Genomic DNA, 16,537 nt, shown 5'->3' with positions numbered 1-16,537 from the left:
GCCTGCTCTGAGCAGGCCCCAAAAACCTTAAGATAAAACACAAACAGGCTTCTTGAAGAGTTTTTCTTAAAGGTGAGTGAAATAAAAAAAAAATCTAATCTTGGGTCGAAAGCGATCTGAAATGCAGAAAATTAGAGAGGAAAAATTAGTCCTCTTTTATATATGTTACTTTCCCCCCCCCCCATGGTGTATAGTTTCTTTTTCCTTTGAATGACTTGCTCTCATCATTATGTATATACAGTAGTGTGTTGAATCGGAAAAATTATTCCATGGAAAAAATAGTTATGACTGGATGTGTTTAACTCAATGACATGTCTAATTTATCTAGTGTTTAATGATTTTTGAATAGCTTTTGATGTCCGTGGTCCCCTGACTTCGTTATCGTTTATCCGCAGTTGCCCAGAATAGCCTAACGTAGGGGTTCTCAAACTTTTTCCACTAGAGGAGCCTTTCCCTATTCAATACCTATCCACAAGCTCTGCCTGCTCCCTAGAGCTTTTGAACAAAAGATATTTTCGAAAAACCTTTGTCAGTGCCATCAATCTGTAGCGCCTCTGAAAAGGGTAGGAGGTGCACCAGGGGATAAATTATCTCTATATGTATGAGGATGCAGCATTTTTCATTTTAGTTGATATTAGAAACTGAATTTCAATTTTTTTAAATAATAGTAAAAAATTTTTTCTTGTCCATGCTCATCGGCCCCACACTTGGAATCTTCCTGAAGACCCGTGCTTTTAGATGATTTAAGAAATTAATATTTAGGGCCCCAGCTGCATGGAAGTGGGTCTCATATTGATGAGATTGAAATTTTAAAAAAAAACTAATTTTCACAACAAAATGTGATTTTAAATTAAGGTGGCTGGCACTGGTGCCAGGGCATATTGAGTTCCATTTAGAAAATCAATTCATTAAATGATTAACCACTTTAGCCACTTAAAGATCAATCCATTTAATTATTTATTATTATCCATTCTATTGCTTTCAAATAACTTCATTTAAACAATGAACTATAAATTCTTTTTTTGGAGCAACTAAATTTTAAATTGTTAATTTTTAATTAAAAATATTAATTCTATAAATGAGCAATTACCTGTTAGTGCAATCAAATACTTCAATATTTTAAATTATATACGTGTATATTAAACATGCTTTACCAATCTATTCGCCTCATACTTAGCTTCCTACAAATAACTTCACCTGATAACTTTGGTTTGACCATATAGTTCATTTCAGTTGATTTATTAATAGAAACATAAATTATATCAAAGAACTTGAACATATAATTTGTCATACAAAAACATTTTATTTCACACATATGGTCATAGAGAGCTGTCATTATCACAATTTAGTTGTTGCATTTTTCTGAAATCGCAGCATTTCAAGAATTGAATACATTTTCTATGATTCATCAAACTTTCATCCGCATATTCAAATGTTGATTCATCTGAAATGATAATGAAAGATCAATTTTGTTATGCTTATTAATCTTTAAGTATGCTGTACATTTTATTTCAGTTGAGACAGTCATTAGTTGTATAAGTACACAAGTCTTGCACAATGGCTCATGGCAAAATTCATCAGAAAACGGTTTGACCCGAGTCAGTGAGCGAGGAATGATTCAGTAGTTAGTGAATGACACTGTGGTTAGCGTTGGTGAGTTAGCAAACTAGGGAGTCACAGAGTGAGCAACCTAGAAATTGAGTACATGATTTAGAGGGTGAGTAACAACCTAGTGGTAGACTGAGTGATCTAGTGCATGACAAAATGAGTGACCAAATGCATGACTTGGTGATTGAGTGTGTGCAACATTCATTCACTTGTCACTTACGTGAATGAATGATCGAGTGAGTATGTTGATGTTTGTGAATTTTCTGGAGACAGTCTACAATAGCACTTTGTCGACATTCGGGCTACTCGCCACTGTTTTATCACAGTAGGAACCAAGATGTATCAACTGTGTTTTGTAAGGGAGGCCAGGCATTACACACAGATGCACATGTTCATGTCCACATGTGTTTACGTAGGGCTTGAGAAATCCCAGGCGCCAAGTCGCCATGGCGAAAAAAAATTTATATTGGCAACTAGAATTTCCTATGCTAGAATTTCCTTCCTTCTAACATGAGGATGGTTACTAAGAGCTGAAAAACTAATAAAATTTTTATTCATTAGTAGAACTTTAATTTTTCTTTTTTAATTGAAAAGTTTAATTTATAGTTTTCAGTATGTTATTTTTCATGTTCAATTAATTAATTTTCAATTACTTTATTTTAATTTTGATTAATTTTTAAAAAATTTAAATTTAAATTTGTTTTGTGTACTTTTACAAATGCAAGCACCAAAAACAACTGGGAAATCGCCCTTAAAGGTGGTTGGAAAAAAATTTAGATTAGAATATAAAAAATGATAGAATAAAAATAAAAATATATATTCTTTCCCCCCCCCCCCCTCTCCCTCTAAAATTATTCCAAGAATAAAAATATTTTTACTTTGGACTATTTTTCTTAAAAATATACTTGGCTGGCACCATAAATGTTTTTAAATTTTTGAGCCCTGTTTCTACCCTAAAGTTCTAGCCACAGATAGATAAAGAGAAAAACCCTTTTGGCAGACGGCTTACTTTTTATTTTTACCGTAATTGTAGCTTCGCTCTAAAACACATCCTTAGTAATTTCTTGTGGGCACCCATTTAAGTTAACATAGAAATTTTGCAGTGTCGTATGGTGTCTCTGTAGTTGAAAGGTGCAATATTTGTTGTAAAGTAATATTGATTGTTTTAATATTCCCATTTACAAAATATGCTCATCAAAGAATATAATTTTTCAAAGAATTAGTAACATTGTTTTTCAGTTAGAAAAAATATCCAAGGTTGTTTTTTTAATGTCCGCCCTTTCATTTATATATTTGTTCCAATAGGGTTTTTGATACAAATGAAGTCAGTGAAAATAAGGCAATATAATGTTGAAATTTGTGGTAATACAATGTTGAAATTTGTCGTAATACAATGTTGAAATTTGTGGTAATACAATGTTGAAATTTGTGGTAATACAATGTTTAAATTTGTATCATTAAATCTTGCATGGAAATATTTTTTCCTCCATGAAAATAATAATGGGAACTTGCTTAAAGGCAAAAACATAGAATTAAAATTACCTTTGTTTGCTTGGGAAGCATCATATTTCAGAACCCTTCATTTGCTCCATGAAAACCTTCACATAACTTCATATAATGATGAAGTACTTTAAATTTGAAGATACCAAACATATAAACAATGCTTTATTAGTCATTTTTCTTAAATAAAATTGTTTAATTCATAAAAAAATAAATCTTATTTTATCGCTAAATATGATAGTGTGAGCTAGTGGCGAAATTTCTTCCCAATCAGGATGGCTGCTTTAACTACGGTCCTAAGTAATTAATAAAAAAGTCCTTAGCTTAGAGATAGTATAGAAAAGTCTAACTATACCAGCCACCTAAGAACAAATCAGCTCTCAACTACTTTTTTTTTCTGCTAAGGACCGCAGAGATATTTCACCTCCAGGGTGCCGCAGCGCACAGTTTGAGAACCCCTATACTAGTTTGTACCATTCATCATTTGATATATTTTCATTCTACTGTCTTGTTATAAAACACGCCCCATGAATTTATTTCACTAGAAATAAATATACATATATTATGCACAATGCCTGCTTAAGTTTTTAACTTTAAGTATAACTCTCCTTTAAACGGTTTCTTCATATGAAGCCAGTAGAACAGCAAACATAAAAATTATTTCAATCGATTCAAACACCTGCCATTTCCACCTTGATTCAAAAGATGAGCAATTGCAATTTAAACACTCCTCAGATATACTTAAATACATTATGGACACATACGACAATTTCCGGCACACTGCAATTCGTTTGTAGCAGCGGTTCCCAAACATTTTTGGATTCATGGCACCCTCTGCTAGCAATCCAATAATATGTGATAGCCACTGTACAATTGTCAGAGCATTATGATGAACTTATTTTGCAATGATCCTAGTTTGAACCTTACGAGCGGCAGAGTGATGGTTGACTGGAGGGAGTGTTTTTTCAATTTTGAGGTACAAATGCTAACCGATCTTTCATTTGACAAGTTTCCCCGCAGAGAATAGACAGGCTTTCACCGTGGTATTTGCAGAACACGAAACTTCGGGCATCTGCCAGCTTTACTTCTAATATGGAAGACAGATGGCAAAACTTATCGAACACAAACCACGCATAACTATGGCATCATAGATACATTATGGTCACTCATAATATAAGCAATAGCTTTCCATCATGCACCAATTTGTTTGAAATTCTATAAGAGAAAAGTCTTGGAAATAGTACACTATTGCTACTCAATAGTACATAATGTGCTGCAATACGATGAAAGCGATTAAATGGAAGCACGTGAAGATTTTTTCTGTACTTTCATATCTTGGAATAATTTTAGAGGGGGGGGGGAAAGAATATATATTTTTATTTTTATTCTATCATTTTTTATATTCTAATCTAAATTTTTTTCCAACCACCTTTTTAAGGGCGATTTCCCAGTTTCTGGTGCTTGCATTTGTAAAAGTACACGAAACAAATTTAAATTTTTTAAAGATTAATCAAAATTAAAATAAATTAATTGAAAAGTAATTAATTGAACATGAAAAGTAACATCAACTGAAAACAATAAATTTAATTTTTTTTTAATTGAAAAGTTTTTTAAGTTCTACTAATGAATAATTTTAAGTTTGCACATACAGCAGGAATAGAAAAATTATGCCTTTCTGAATTTCGCTCTCCCACTGTCAAAAACTACGACACTGGCACCAGTGTCAATTAGAAATCTGAAACCCATATTAATGTTGATGACTAATAGACAACTGTGGAGAATGTTTTCGATTGCTGTCTCCGAAACAGACAAGCCCATTCGTTTTCCTGAAACTGACATTGAGGAATACATTTATAAGCTTTTTCTCTAAACTTTTCATGATATGCTGCAAATGGATTCCAAATTCAAACGTTTGGCAACAAAAATCTAGATCTGAATCTTAGATTAAGGAGAGATTTTACTTTAGTTTTCACAGTGGTAGATGTTTCACATCCTATTATTAGAGCTGATTTTTTGGAGAGATGTGGTGTGTCATTGTGTGAAAGATCTAGCTGTGTAAATCACTAATTTCTCATCTTGATGTTACTTTCATTGTATTAAGAACTGGTTTAGCTTCATTGTGTATGCGACTCATAGACTAGACAACTTTTTATGATTACTTGATTATAACACCATAATTACAGTGTATATTTCAACAATAACCCCCTGTGAAAATGAATTGTACTTTCATTCAAGGATGAGGTGTTTTTTTCACAGAAAATCTCCTAGAGCTTGTACAAGTCTAGATATTAACACTAGAACTGTGGACTGGGTCAAACTGACCCAAACCATGAAGAAACTGTGTTCCATAACAGGAATTTATTTTCAGTTAATGTGGTTTCCCCTATTCTTAATTAACGTTGTTTAATTGTGTACAGCAGGGGTTTCACTCCTCAAACTTTTTCCACCTGCAGTGTCCCTTACCCTTATCAATGCTTATCTGCAGCTCCCTGGAGCAGTTCAACAAAGAATCTTTTTGAAAAGCTTTTGCCGGGTCGCCACTCCAAGGTACCCCTGATAATAGTTGGCAGTGCACAGTTTGAGAACCCCTGGTGTACACAATAATGGGAAGACTATATTATAAAATGGGGCTCTAAAATTAAATAAAAAATTATGTAATTTAGTAAATTTTGTATACAGTATTTACACTGTTCAATGTAAAAAAATTTTTCAATTTGCCATAATATGACGAAGATATAAAATAAGCGTATCAAAGTAAATTTGAGAAAAGCTATATAATAGGATTCAGTCAAATAAGTATTTATTTCTTACTAATAAATAAAATTTATGATTAAGTAATTTTTTTTATTTTTGTGCATTTATCGCATGTTGAAGTTCATTAACCCATGTTTGAAAATTAAGTTTTGTTTCCACATTTTGATGTTACTTGACATCAGATTCATTTCATTTAATTATTTTTTATGGCTCACAAACAGTTACATGATCGAGAATGCACAAACATTTTCTCTTGTGCAAGGTCGACACGTATGATGAATGCAGCTCATCAGTAAGATTTTAGAGGAACTGTCAAAAAATAGTTTTCCATTCTGTATAAAATTCAGCAATTTATTATAGCGAGATCTAGGATGTTTTAGGAAATGTGGACCGGAGGGCATCTCTGAGATGCTGGTACTTTCACCGAATATTTTCTGATCATTTGATTGCCTTAATCTGCAGACAAGTTTTTTGAATTGTATTGTGAAATAGTTTCAGAGGAAGCTTTTTAGGACTATCACTGTCTATATCGAATGTCAAATGAAATGTGCTGAGTAATGTAATTTTTTCCCCAATGATAAATTTTCATTGCAGCATCATTGTTGTCCAGTAATGTTTCATGCAACTGTAGTTTCATTATCTTTATTGCATCGGGTAATTCTCTATAATTTTGTTTCACCATTGCTAATAAACCATATTTTTTGGCTTTTAGCATCATTCGAGCCAGTTTCAATGTAATGGAAAAAGTTGTCAACTGCAATATTTCCGCCCTTGTTCTTAAATGGCTTGATCAGTTGCATCTCTGCATGCTCTGAAAGAGATTCGTTGGTCACTGATCCTTCCCAAGGTTTGGAAACCGTTTAAAATGCATTTGGTATAAACCTCAACTGTGAGCCAGAATTTTATTCATTTTTTGACATTTGTGTGCAGAAATTTCAGCTACATGTTTTTCCAGAGTAGTTTTATACTTTCTCAAAACCTTTCTTGAGTCCAATCAGCTTCAGAGTACCAAGTATTCAAGTTTACGAAGAAAAATAATCTCAGGGGTGGGAACTCTGTGCCAATTGCGCTGCACTGAGCCAAAATGAACATCTTGCGCCATCCTGCTCCAATAGTGTATTTTTATATTTTTCTGTGCCATATAGCGAATTTTGCTTCGGTATGCCTGGAATTTTGGAAAAGATGCCAAAAATTTTTTGTTCCTGCTTGCTGCGAAACTATTTTTTCCAACAAGAGCATGTTTATTCCACTGTATTAAAACTATCAGCCCCTCATCTGGCTTTCCATCACGAAACTCCGATAATATCCGTGATGGTGTTATGAAGATGGTTTGCAATGGTCTTTCAGCTTTAAAGCGCAAATGTGAGTCAGTTTCCGTTTTCAAAAAAGTCACCTTTTGAAGCAGCAGAAATTACTATAGTAGATCGTCATTGCATAAAATTCTGATGTTTCGTGAAAAAAATTTCATTCCGGGAGTAAAAAGCGCATGTCCGCCGAATTACGAATGCTAATTTAGAAACTTCGCTGAATAATGAGCGTAAAATCGTTGATGTTGCCAAATAACGAGTGTCAGATCACTAATCTCACCAAATAATGAGTGCTGAATTGTCAAACATAGTCTTGATTCTATCGAAATTTCTCTCCCATTTTGCAACAATTTCTTTCAGAGAAATTCTTTCTTTTATAAAAAAATTAAACTTCTAGAAAATTTTTAGCCCATTTGTAAAGTGCTGCTGTTCCAGACAGCACATAATGCCCTCAATAAGCAAAAATCATCTTAAATAGACTGGTGCGAAAAATTTTATGACAGCTGCTTTTTCAAACAAGGTGTCAAAAGCCTGAAACACCAAAAACAAAAGACAAGCTGATGAAAGATGTTTGATAGCAAGAGATGGTGCAGTTTTATTTTCAAAAGGGGTGAGGGTTAACAAAAATATTCTTGTTAATTTTGCTGCTCCAATTTATAAATATCTGCTTCGAATCCTATATTTTGCTGCGCCAAAACTGCCCCGAATTCTGAATTTGCTGCTTTGTCACTTCCTACCCCTGTAATCTTCTTGGACAATAAATTGGCGTTGACCTTGAAAGACCTGTATTCTTCACTATCTTCATTCAGAAATACATTTTAGAGAGGGTAACTAATGCCCAGAAAACTGTATGCCCTCTTTTTTTCCATTCAATAAATAGTATGTTGGGCCAAAATGACCCAAACTGCGGTTCTAGGTATAAGTGCTTATAGCTCTGAAATATGGAATGTCAAGCGAATAAAGTTTTCATTAATTAATATACATAGGATATCATGGAAAAGGACAAAAACGTTTTATCATCTGCACTTAAGTTTTCGAAATAAATGAGAACGAAGTTTGATTTGGGTCAGACTGACCCACTCCGTGGTTCTAGTGTTAATGCCCTTGATATTTATGATTTCATGACTCCAGAAATACATTTTATATTGAAGTTAATATGATTAATGCATTTTTATCTCCAAACAAGTAGTCATAACTTTTTTAAGTCTTATTTATGTGAAATATATATTTAGCTGATTAACAAGTATTTCTTCATATTTAATAAAGCTCAATACATTTGTTTAACAGTTTCATAATTAGCAAATATATATATGTATTAATTCTGAATTTGCTTTTTATTCATTGTAATCAAACTACTTGCATCATGCTAAAAGAAAAACTCTGCTTCTGCTTGATAAACAATCATTTTTTCTTCTCTCTGAACATTGAAGTTTTCCTTCCTTTTAACCAAACTAGAAATGCTCAAGATATTTAATTGTGCCTACAGTCAGTCAGTCTTTTGACCTGATGTCCTTATATCTTGTATTGAAATATTTTTTAATTGTTTTGTGGACTGGATAAAGTTCTTAAACAAATCCGATTAGCCTATAAGCTGGTGCACCCATAAAGTAGTGGTCAGTTATCTAAATATTTTAATATTTAATCTTGTTGATATTTTCCGTTTTTCTTACAACGGTCTTAGTACAAGGAACTGTATTAAAGACTAATCTCTAACTTCCCTCCCTCTAGATAACAAAACACAACCTCTTTAAATCTAGTTTTGATTTGGATTATTTGAAAATTTGTCTCTTTTTTTTTTTTTCTCATCACATTTCTTGCTGGTTTTGCTTTTGGGACTTTGTTATATTCTATCTTAATTTTTCACATCCTTTTTAGATTTTTCCTATGTTTCAATCTTATACTGTTTGTGTTTTTAACTTCATCCTTTTTTTATGCATGTCTTGCATTCCATCTGTTCACCTATGCACTGTGTAAAAGATATGGAGAAACAGCAAGTACAAGGTATTTAGAGCACTTATTTATCTGGTTTTTAGAATTGGTCTTTTTTAAGATATTATAAAAGTTCAAACCATGGACTTATTTAATTGCATTCCAATGAAATGCAAGTTGCATTTACATCATGAACAAGAAAAAAAAGTCATGTATTGTAAATAAACAGTATAAAGAACTAATATAGAAAGTTTTTTTAAATGAAAAATGTACATTATATATATAAAATTTAGATACTAAAGAATCTAAAAGACAAATTGAAACATCGATTTTTCATGATTAAAATTAAACCTTGTCGAAAAAAAATGTGAAAGGTTGATCACATAAGTGCTTGCATAAGAAAGAATATGGTGTAGTCAGGACCAATGCCATCAGTATAGAATTCGAAACTCTGCTCTTTATGTCATGAAAAGGATTTCTGGAACAGCTTCTTGCAAATAGAATACATATGTGCAATGGCTGGCTTATGGTGCAAGAGTTTGACTGAGAATTCTTACCCTATCTGTGTGGCAGGGGCTTCAGAGACAGATTGTATGAATCCACTTATTTCCCAGGGAAGGTAATGCATATTTTCTTCCACTTATTAAATGAACTTAAATGCACTGCTGATTTCATTTTGGAAAACCATGGGTATGTATTATATGGGTCACAAAGCAGATCATGCTTATTTCAGGTTGTACTTAATATAATAAAGTTAATATACAATTTGCTAACTCAGGGGTTTTCTGATAAGCTGGGTGGATGTTATATGCAAAACTACTTTATACATCATACACAAATCATTTGGGCTATTCTAAAGAATTTTGAAGACAGACGTATATTTGGTCTTTTCCAGCAGATCGATCACCACTTAGCCACGTGTAATAAGTCCTTTTGTTTGTTAAATTTAATATTGGAAACAATTTTGAATAATCTTTTAAGCTCTTTTCAAAATTTTCCTGATCGGCATTATAACTGCCATATTTGAAATTGTAAAACCTTCACAAATGTCCTCTTATTTTTAAGATTTTTTTTTTTCTGATTGCGAGCTGATAACTACTTTGTCCCCCCCCTCCCCCCCCCAGAAATTTAACTCAGTCCATCGCTTTCATTTCCTTCACTGATACAAAAACACCTGCCACGACATGTGTAGATTTCTAGGAAGAAACTTTTTCCCGAGGGACCCGGGTTCAACTCCCGGTAGAGGCAGTGATGAGTTTTTTCCTTCCTTAAAAAATTAACATCTCAAGTAATAAATATCTTCACAACATCCAGTCTTCTGTATATCTTGTATTAACAAGTGGAGAGCGACATTCATGTCATATATATATAGCCCTCTGGTGGCTCGTCGTCCATGAGCTATTAGCTGATCGGTTTCACCGTCCATTGCACGGTTCGTTCGGCATATATACGCTCTAGCGAAGGAAAATCTCTATCTCCTCTGTAGCTTAGTGGTCAGAGCACTCGTCCGGCAATCGAGGGACCCGGGTTCGACTCCCGGTAGAGGCAGTGATGAGTTTTTTCCTTCCTTAAAAAATTAACATCTCAAGTAATAAATATCTTCACAACATCCAGTCTTCTGTATATCTTGTAAAAATATATAATTAAAAATATATATTATAAATATATTATATATATATATAATCTATTCTATAATATAATATAAAATCACAAACTCGAAAAGGGCCTGTTGCTAAGCAACCGAGTGACTGAAGTGGGTGAAATTTTTGAGTGACGGAAATCTGTTACGGAAGTGGGTTCGATTCATATATCGATATTCATATATCGTACATTCATATTCATATATTCATATATCGATATTCACATTCATATATCGTACATTCATATTCATATATTCATATATCGATATTGGGTCGATATTCACATATCGGGACCCATTTGACCCATCGGGACCATGTTATGTGCATGTACCAAGAGGCTCCTACAGCAGAGCCCTTAGGCTGGAATTTAGATTTCGAGCCCCCAAACAAGCTTTTCAGGGGCCCCTCTGTGATTAATTTATAGTGTGAAAAATCAAAAAGTGATAAGAATCGTTGTGGCCCCTGTCAGCCCGCCCTTTGTGGGGGGGGGGGTCCATGCCGAGAGGTATATATGTATAATATACACACACAACAGCGGTGCTCCCAACACAGGGTCGGGGTACCCGGGGAAGATTTCACGTATAAGTAAAAAGTTTTCATTTCCAGGGGCCCTTGATGGATCTCATTGTTTTCTTGCTGCTTTAACGTTGAAAAATTTCGATAGCGGAAGCAAAAGATATATCCAGTCTGGGGCCCCACCAAAAGTATGGGAATTGGTGTCCCGGGTAATTGGTTGGGGGCCCTGGATTTTATTCGTTGGTAAAACGAATACAAATGGAAATTTTTCATGGCACTCGCTCCGGGGGATGACCGACAAGCTTCCAGGTCGGGGGCCCCATGTTTACAGGTTTCATTTTGGGGCCCTGGATTTTATTCGTTGGTAAAACGAATACAAATGAAAATTTTTCATGGCACTCGCTCCAGCGGATGACCGACAAGCTTCCAAGTCGGGGGCCCTATGTTTACAGGTTTCATTTTGGGGGCCCTGGATGAATCTCATTCTTTTCTGTTGTAGAATTTGCAACAGCCGAAGCCCGAGATAAAGCCAGTCTGGGGCCCCACCAAAAGTATGCGAATTGGTGTCCCGGGTAATTGGTTGGGGGCCCTGGATTTTATTCGTTGGTAAAACGAATACAAATGGAAATTTTTCATGGCACTCGCTCCGGGGGATGACCGACAAGCTTCCAGGTCGGGGGCCCCATGTTTACAGGTTTCATTTTGGGGCCCTGGATTTTATTCGTTGGTAAAACGAATACAAATGAAAATTTTTCATGGCACTCGCTCCAGCGGATGACCGACAAGCTTCCAAGTCGGGGGCCCTATGTTTACAGGTTTCATTTTGGGGGCCCTGGATTTTATTCGTTGGTAAAACGAATACAAATGAAAATTTTTCATGGCACTCGCTCCGGGGGATGACCGACAAGCTTCCAAGTCGGGGGCCCTATGTTTACAGGTTTCATTTTGGGGGCCCTGGATGAATCTCATTCTTTTCTGTTGTAGAATTTGCAACAGCCGAAGCCCGAGATAAAGCCAGTCTGGGGCCCCACCAAAAGTATGCGAATTGGTGTCCCGGGTAATTGGTTGGGGGCCCTGGATTTTATTCGTTGTGAAATTGATAAAAATGAAAAATTCTCACAGGGGGGTGTCCGACAAGCTTGCAGGTCAGGGCTTCATGGAAATGTTGGCAGGTTGTAATTCGGTGCCCCTGAATGTATCTCATTGATTTTTGTGGTTTAACATTGTAAAATTTGCAACACATCGGTAGCCCAAGATATATCCAGTGTGGGGCCCCACTGAAATTCAGCGAATTGAATCTGGGGACCCCCATGGGGAAGTTTTCTGGGGATACTTGATGAATCTCATTTGTTTTTTGTTGCTTTATTATTATTTTCATTAAAATTCGCTTTTTTAGTAGGCTGGTGCTTTCACACGTCCCTTTCCCCTTTTCCATAGCATGCTGATGAAGTGGGACGAAATAAACAAGATATGTCCGGGAGAGAAGTGGGGGGGGGGTTGGCCGCCAAAGGCGGCAGGGGGGCAGAGCCCCCCTAGTGTGTGTGTGTGTGTGTGTATATATATATATATATATATATATATATATATATATATATTTTATTTATTTATTTATTTATTTGGAGTTGTATGATGTTGTTTTTAATGTATAAATATTGTTTTCTGTCAACTTGTTGACAGAAAAATTATGCATAAAAAAGAAATTAAAATATATGAAATAGATTTTTACAAAATTGCATATCAAACTGTGCTCTTGCAAAATAACAAAGCAATAATAGTTTGTTTTTTATAAATGTCTATAATTTTGCATGATTTTTTAAAATTTATTCAGAAAAATGGGTGTTCTACTCTCAACTTTTTTTTTTTGGGGCAAAATTTAATTTCTGATCATCTGAGATGGACATTTTTTAATATCCTTGATTATCTGTATATCTTTGCATGTAAATTCTTTTGCATGGTGTGATTGTATCATCTTCAGTTTATATTTTGAGATTGTGTAATTTCAGAGCATTATGAATGTACTTCATATCAAATTTTCATATGCTAATTTATTATCTATCATTCATCTGTCACTTTACACTACATTGAATTTTTTTTCCTTGCATGCTGTGACTTCCATAACTTCTACTTTGATTCTGTTTAAAAAGGGGATGAAAGCACAGGTATTGATCTTTCTCCTTTATGACGATGCATGAATTTTGTTCAAAACATTGTCTAACTCTGACAATTTGAAATTTTAATGTTAGAATATATATTTATATGAAATTTACTTTATGAGAAATTAGGGAAAAATTATATAATGAAGTTACAACTCGTATAGTTTTAAACATAATTTTATTCTAATGTGGGTAATTCAAAGCTGTAGCCTATGCAACAACTTTTTCTCCAAATATCTTCCTTCTTGCCAAGCATCAACTTTTACTTAATTATGACAAGAAGCCTGACATGATGCTATATAGTGAAATTTTTTTCTTCCCACCATTTACTATATAATCATACTATCTTGTGATCTTGGAAGGTAGTGTCGCTACTTTAAAGTACAAAAGAAGTACTGTAGTGGCTATCCAAGAAATTTTGTTTTGCTTTTATGCTCTGCAGGTTATAAGAAGGGCCGCTGGGTGGTCAAGTGGTCATAGTGAGGCATTCTCATCTCGAGGATCCGGGTTCAAACTCCACCATCGCCACAGTGGTGGTCGGCTGAAGTTGGTTTTCTGTGGTTCCCAGCTTCAAGGCGCAAATGTGAGCCGATCTCCCCATGAAAGTCTCGCCACAGAGAGCAACAGGCTTACAACGATTAATTATTCAATCATTACACTTCACTCATAGTTAGAAAAATTGGTGGCAGATAGCAGCGTTACACATAAGCATTACACAGAAACTTCACATCGGGTTTCACTACACATACACGCACATGTACCAATTCGTTAGAGGTTCCCCAGAGGAATATATACAAGGTGCATGTGTTGTTTAGTAGTAGGTTATAAGAGGGTATTTTTTTCTGTTTGGACAAAGATAGCAAACAAATTTTTTTTCATCCTTTGTAACTTTATCCTAAGACATGTTTTTTTTAGAACTGCCATATGTCAAACTATTCTTTCAGCATTTGACAGGTGTTGAAATATGTCTCCCCTGACTGCATCTAGTTGAGACTTTGAATGAAAGTTATTTTGGTGCTGGATCAGTGGCCAAACACTTGACACTCAGTGGCCAAAAAATAAGGAACACCCCTCTCAAACGTTGACTCATTCGTGCAACTGACGTATTAAACCAGATTTGCTGATAAAAAGCTTTCCCCTGGTCAGAAGCACCAGATATGTTGCAATTTTCCTTTTCATGGGGGAAACGAGATTTGAGTGACTTTGGCACCCACATTCAGAAGGGAGTATCCAGTATCTCCGAAGCCGCTAATATACATACAGTATGATTCACAAAAATGAAATCTATATAATCAGTTTTCTGCGTAGCAAAATTTTTATAGACGCACACATTTTCATTAAGTGAAAATTATTATAAATTCATTGTAATTTAAAAATATAAAGTAATGGTGCAAAATCAATTCTAACAGCAAAAATGGCAATAAAACATTGCAAATAATTGCTCTTCAACTTATTAATATCCTTAATATATATTGATTGTTTCTGACAGTTCAATTCGCTAGTTTTGTAATTGATAAAACTTGAAATTTATGTTTTAGAATTCCGTCAACGTCATTCATCTCAACCAAATGAAACTCACTCTCAAGGTATGCACAGATCAGCTTCAACTACTGAATTTCAGCCTGTTGGAGAAAGTAAAGAGGTTGAATATTTTTTTGCATCAGATGCAAGGTTTGTATTAATGTATTTTAAGTTGATATATACTTAAGATATTTTATTTACTCTTCTAGTGGTTTTTTTCTCGCTCCCTCTTTCCATGGAATGTATTTTTTCTTCACCCATGCAAAAATTCACCAAAAGTAGAAACAGTGTTCTGGAGAAAATGGGGAAAAAGATTCTAGTTAAATTATTATTTTTGTATATGCTTGCAAGTCAGTTTTTTAGTTTTAGATCTGTCCATGAAATCATTCTAATATACAACCCCTCAAGCAAAGACTAGCAGGGAAAAAAAGATTGAATGTAAAACTTTTTCTTTTTTTTGCACACACGCACAAGATTTATATGGTTACTTATATTAAAATGGCATGCACACTTGGCTTAACAGTAGCAGTGAAAAAAAAATAGTGTTTATCTCTTCCATAGAACTTCATCATAATAGTACGTGGTACCATTGCCCCCTTTCTTCAGAAAATTTTTCTTATCTCTTCCCCAAACTCAAACAAAACCATAGGATCCTGTGTTATACTCGTAGCTTCTATTGCCCCCAGGAACATTCCATTGCCCACTTTGGGAAAAACTGATCCAACCCTTATTTGGAACTTGGTTACCAGATGTCCATTTATTATAGTGATAATTTCTTTTGCCTTAGTAAGATGAAGTAAATATCTCTCTGAAGTCTGAAATGTTCTTGTTGATGAAACTGGAGAAATTCAATCCTAGCATTCAAATTTGCAAATGTCAGTTAGCAACTTGCACACTTTTTGAATGGTCTTGTTTAGTTGAAGCAGCAAAAACATTGTAGCTGATCAGAAATAATAATGGTTAACAAAATAATACAACTGCAAAGCCAAATATGATCCAATTGTGTCTCTGTTGAATGTATATTCTATTATAATTAGTACAGAATGCACTGAACAATTAAATTGATAAATTTACTTTATATCTTGATTCTCAAACGTAAGCCATGTTAAGTTGACTAGTCATAGCTTTACTGTGGTTTGATATTCGAAAGTGTGCAATAAGCTTCTGATTTTGAATTTATATGTATGCTGTTGAGATATATTATGAATCAATTTCAGTGCTGTTATTGAGCATACAAACAGAGTGATTTTCCTTGAAGATGATGATGTCGCAGCTGTAAGAGATGGGCGTAAGTTAAACTTCTTCATCTAAAAAACTTTAAAAGATATATATGAGTAAAATAATATCCTAGTTAATATTTATTGTTGATATTTTTGTATCTGGTATAGAAAGAATGATTATGAAAATCTGAAATAATAAACTTTGTGATGATTGGTGAGGTGTATACGAAGCGACGAACAGGAAGCATTCCTTTATTTCGCATTAACCTGCAAAACACACAACCCTTCGTCATGAAGGTAAAATCGAACTCCTCGAGAATGTCTTCGTCCCTCGATACAACTTAAATCTCACGTATCTCGTGAATAAAAGTATTGCTGTACATCCTTGT

General features: G+C 34.4%; 1 protein-coding gene across 4 annotated transcripts in view; it reads left to right on the top strand.

The window, feature by feature from the left end:
• The window catches only part of LOC149086558 (glutamine--fructose-6-phosphate aminotransferase [isomerizing] 2-like), a 222,453-nt gene that overhangs the window by 142,944 nt on the left and 62,972 nt on the right, over positions 1-16,537 (top strand). The window contains exons 9-12 of one of the 4 annotated variants that reach the window (XM_089256031.1): positions 9,147-9,170; positions 13,399-13,413; positions 14,946-15,078; positions 16,146-16,216. In XM_089256031.1, coding sequence (XP_089112157.1) covers positions 9,147-9,170; positions 13,399-13,413; positions 14,946-15,078; positions 16,146-16,216 — 243 coding nt within the window. The remainder of the gene's footprint in view (positions 1-9,146; positions 9,171-13,398; positions 13,414-14,945; positions 15,079-16,145; positions 16,217-16,537) is intronic. The other 3 variants (XM_089256032.1, XM_089256033.1, XM_089256034.1) reach the window with 3 other exon arrangements.

This window comes from Pholcus phalangioides, unplaced genomic scaffold, assembly GCF_987345545.1.
Source record: "Pholcus phalangioides strain wild (caught in Gottingen) unplaced genomic scaffold, Ppha-v1.0 ptg000004l_1, whole genome shotgun sequence".
NCBI classification, from domain to species: domain Eukaryota; kingdom Metazoa; phylum Arthropoda; class Arachnida; order Araneae; family Pholcidae; genus Pholcus; species Pholcus phalangioides.
This window is presented reverse-complemented; position numbering and strand designations above follow the sequence as displayed.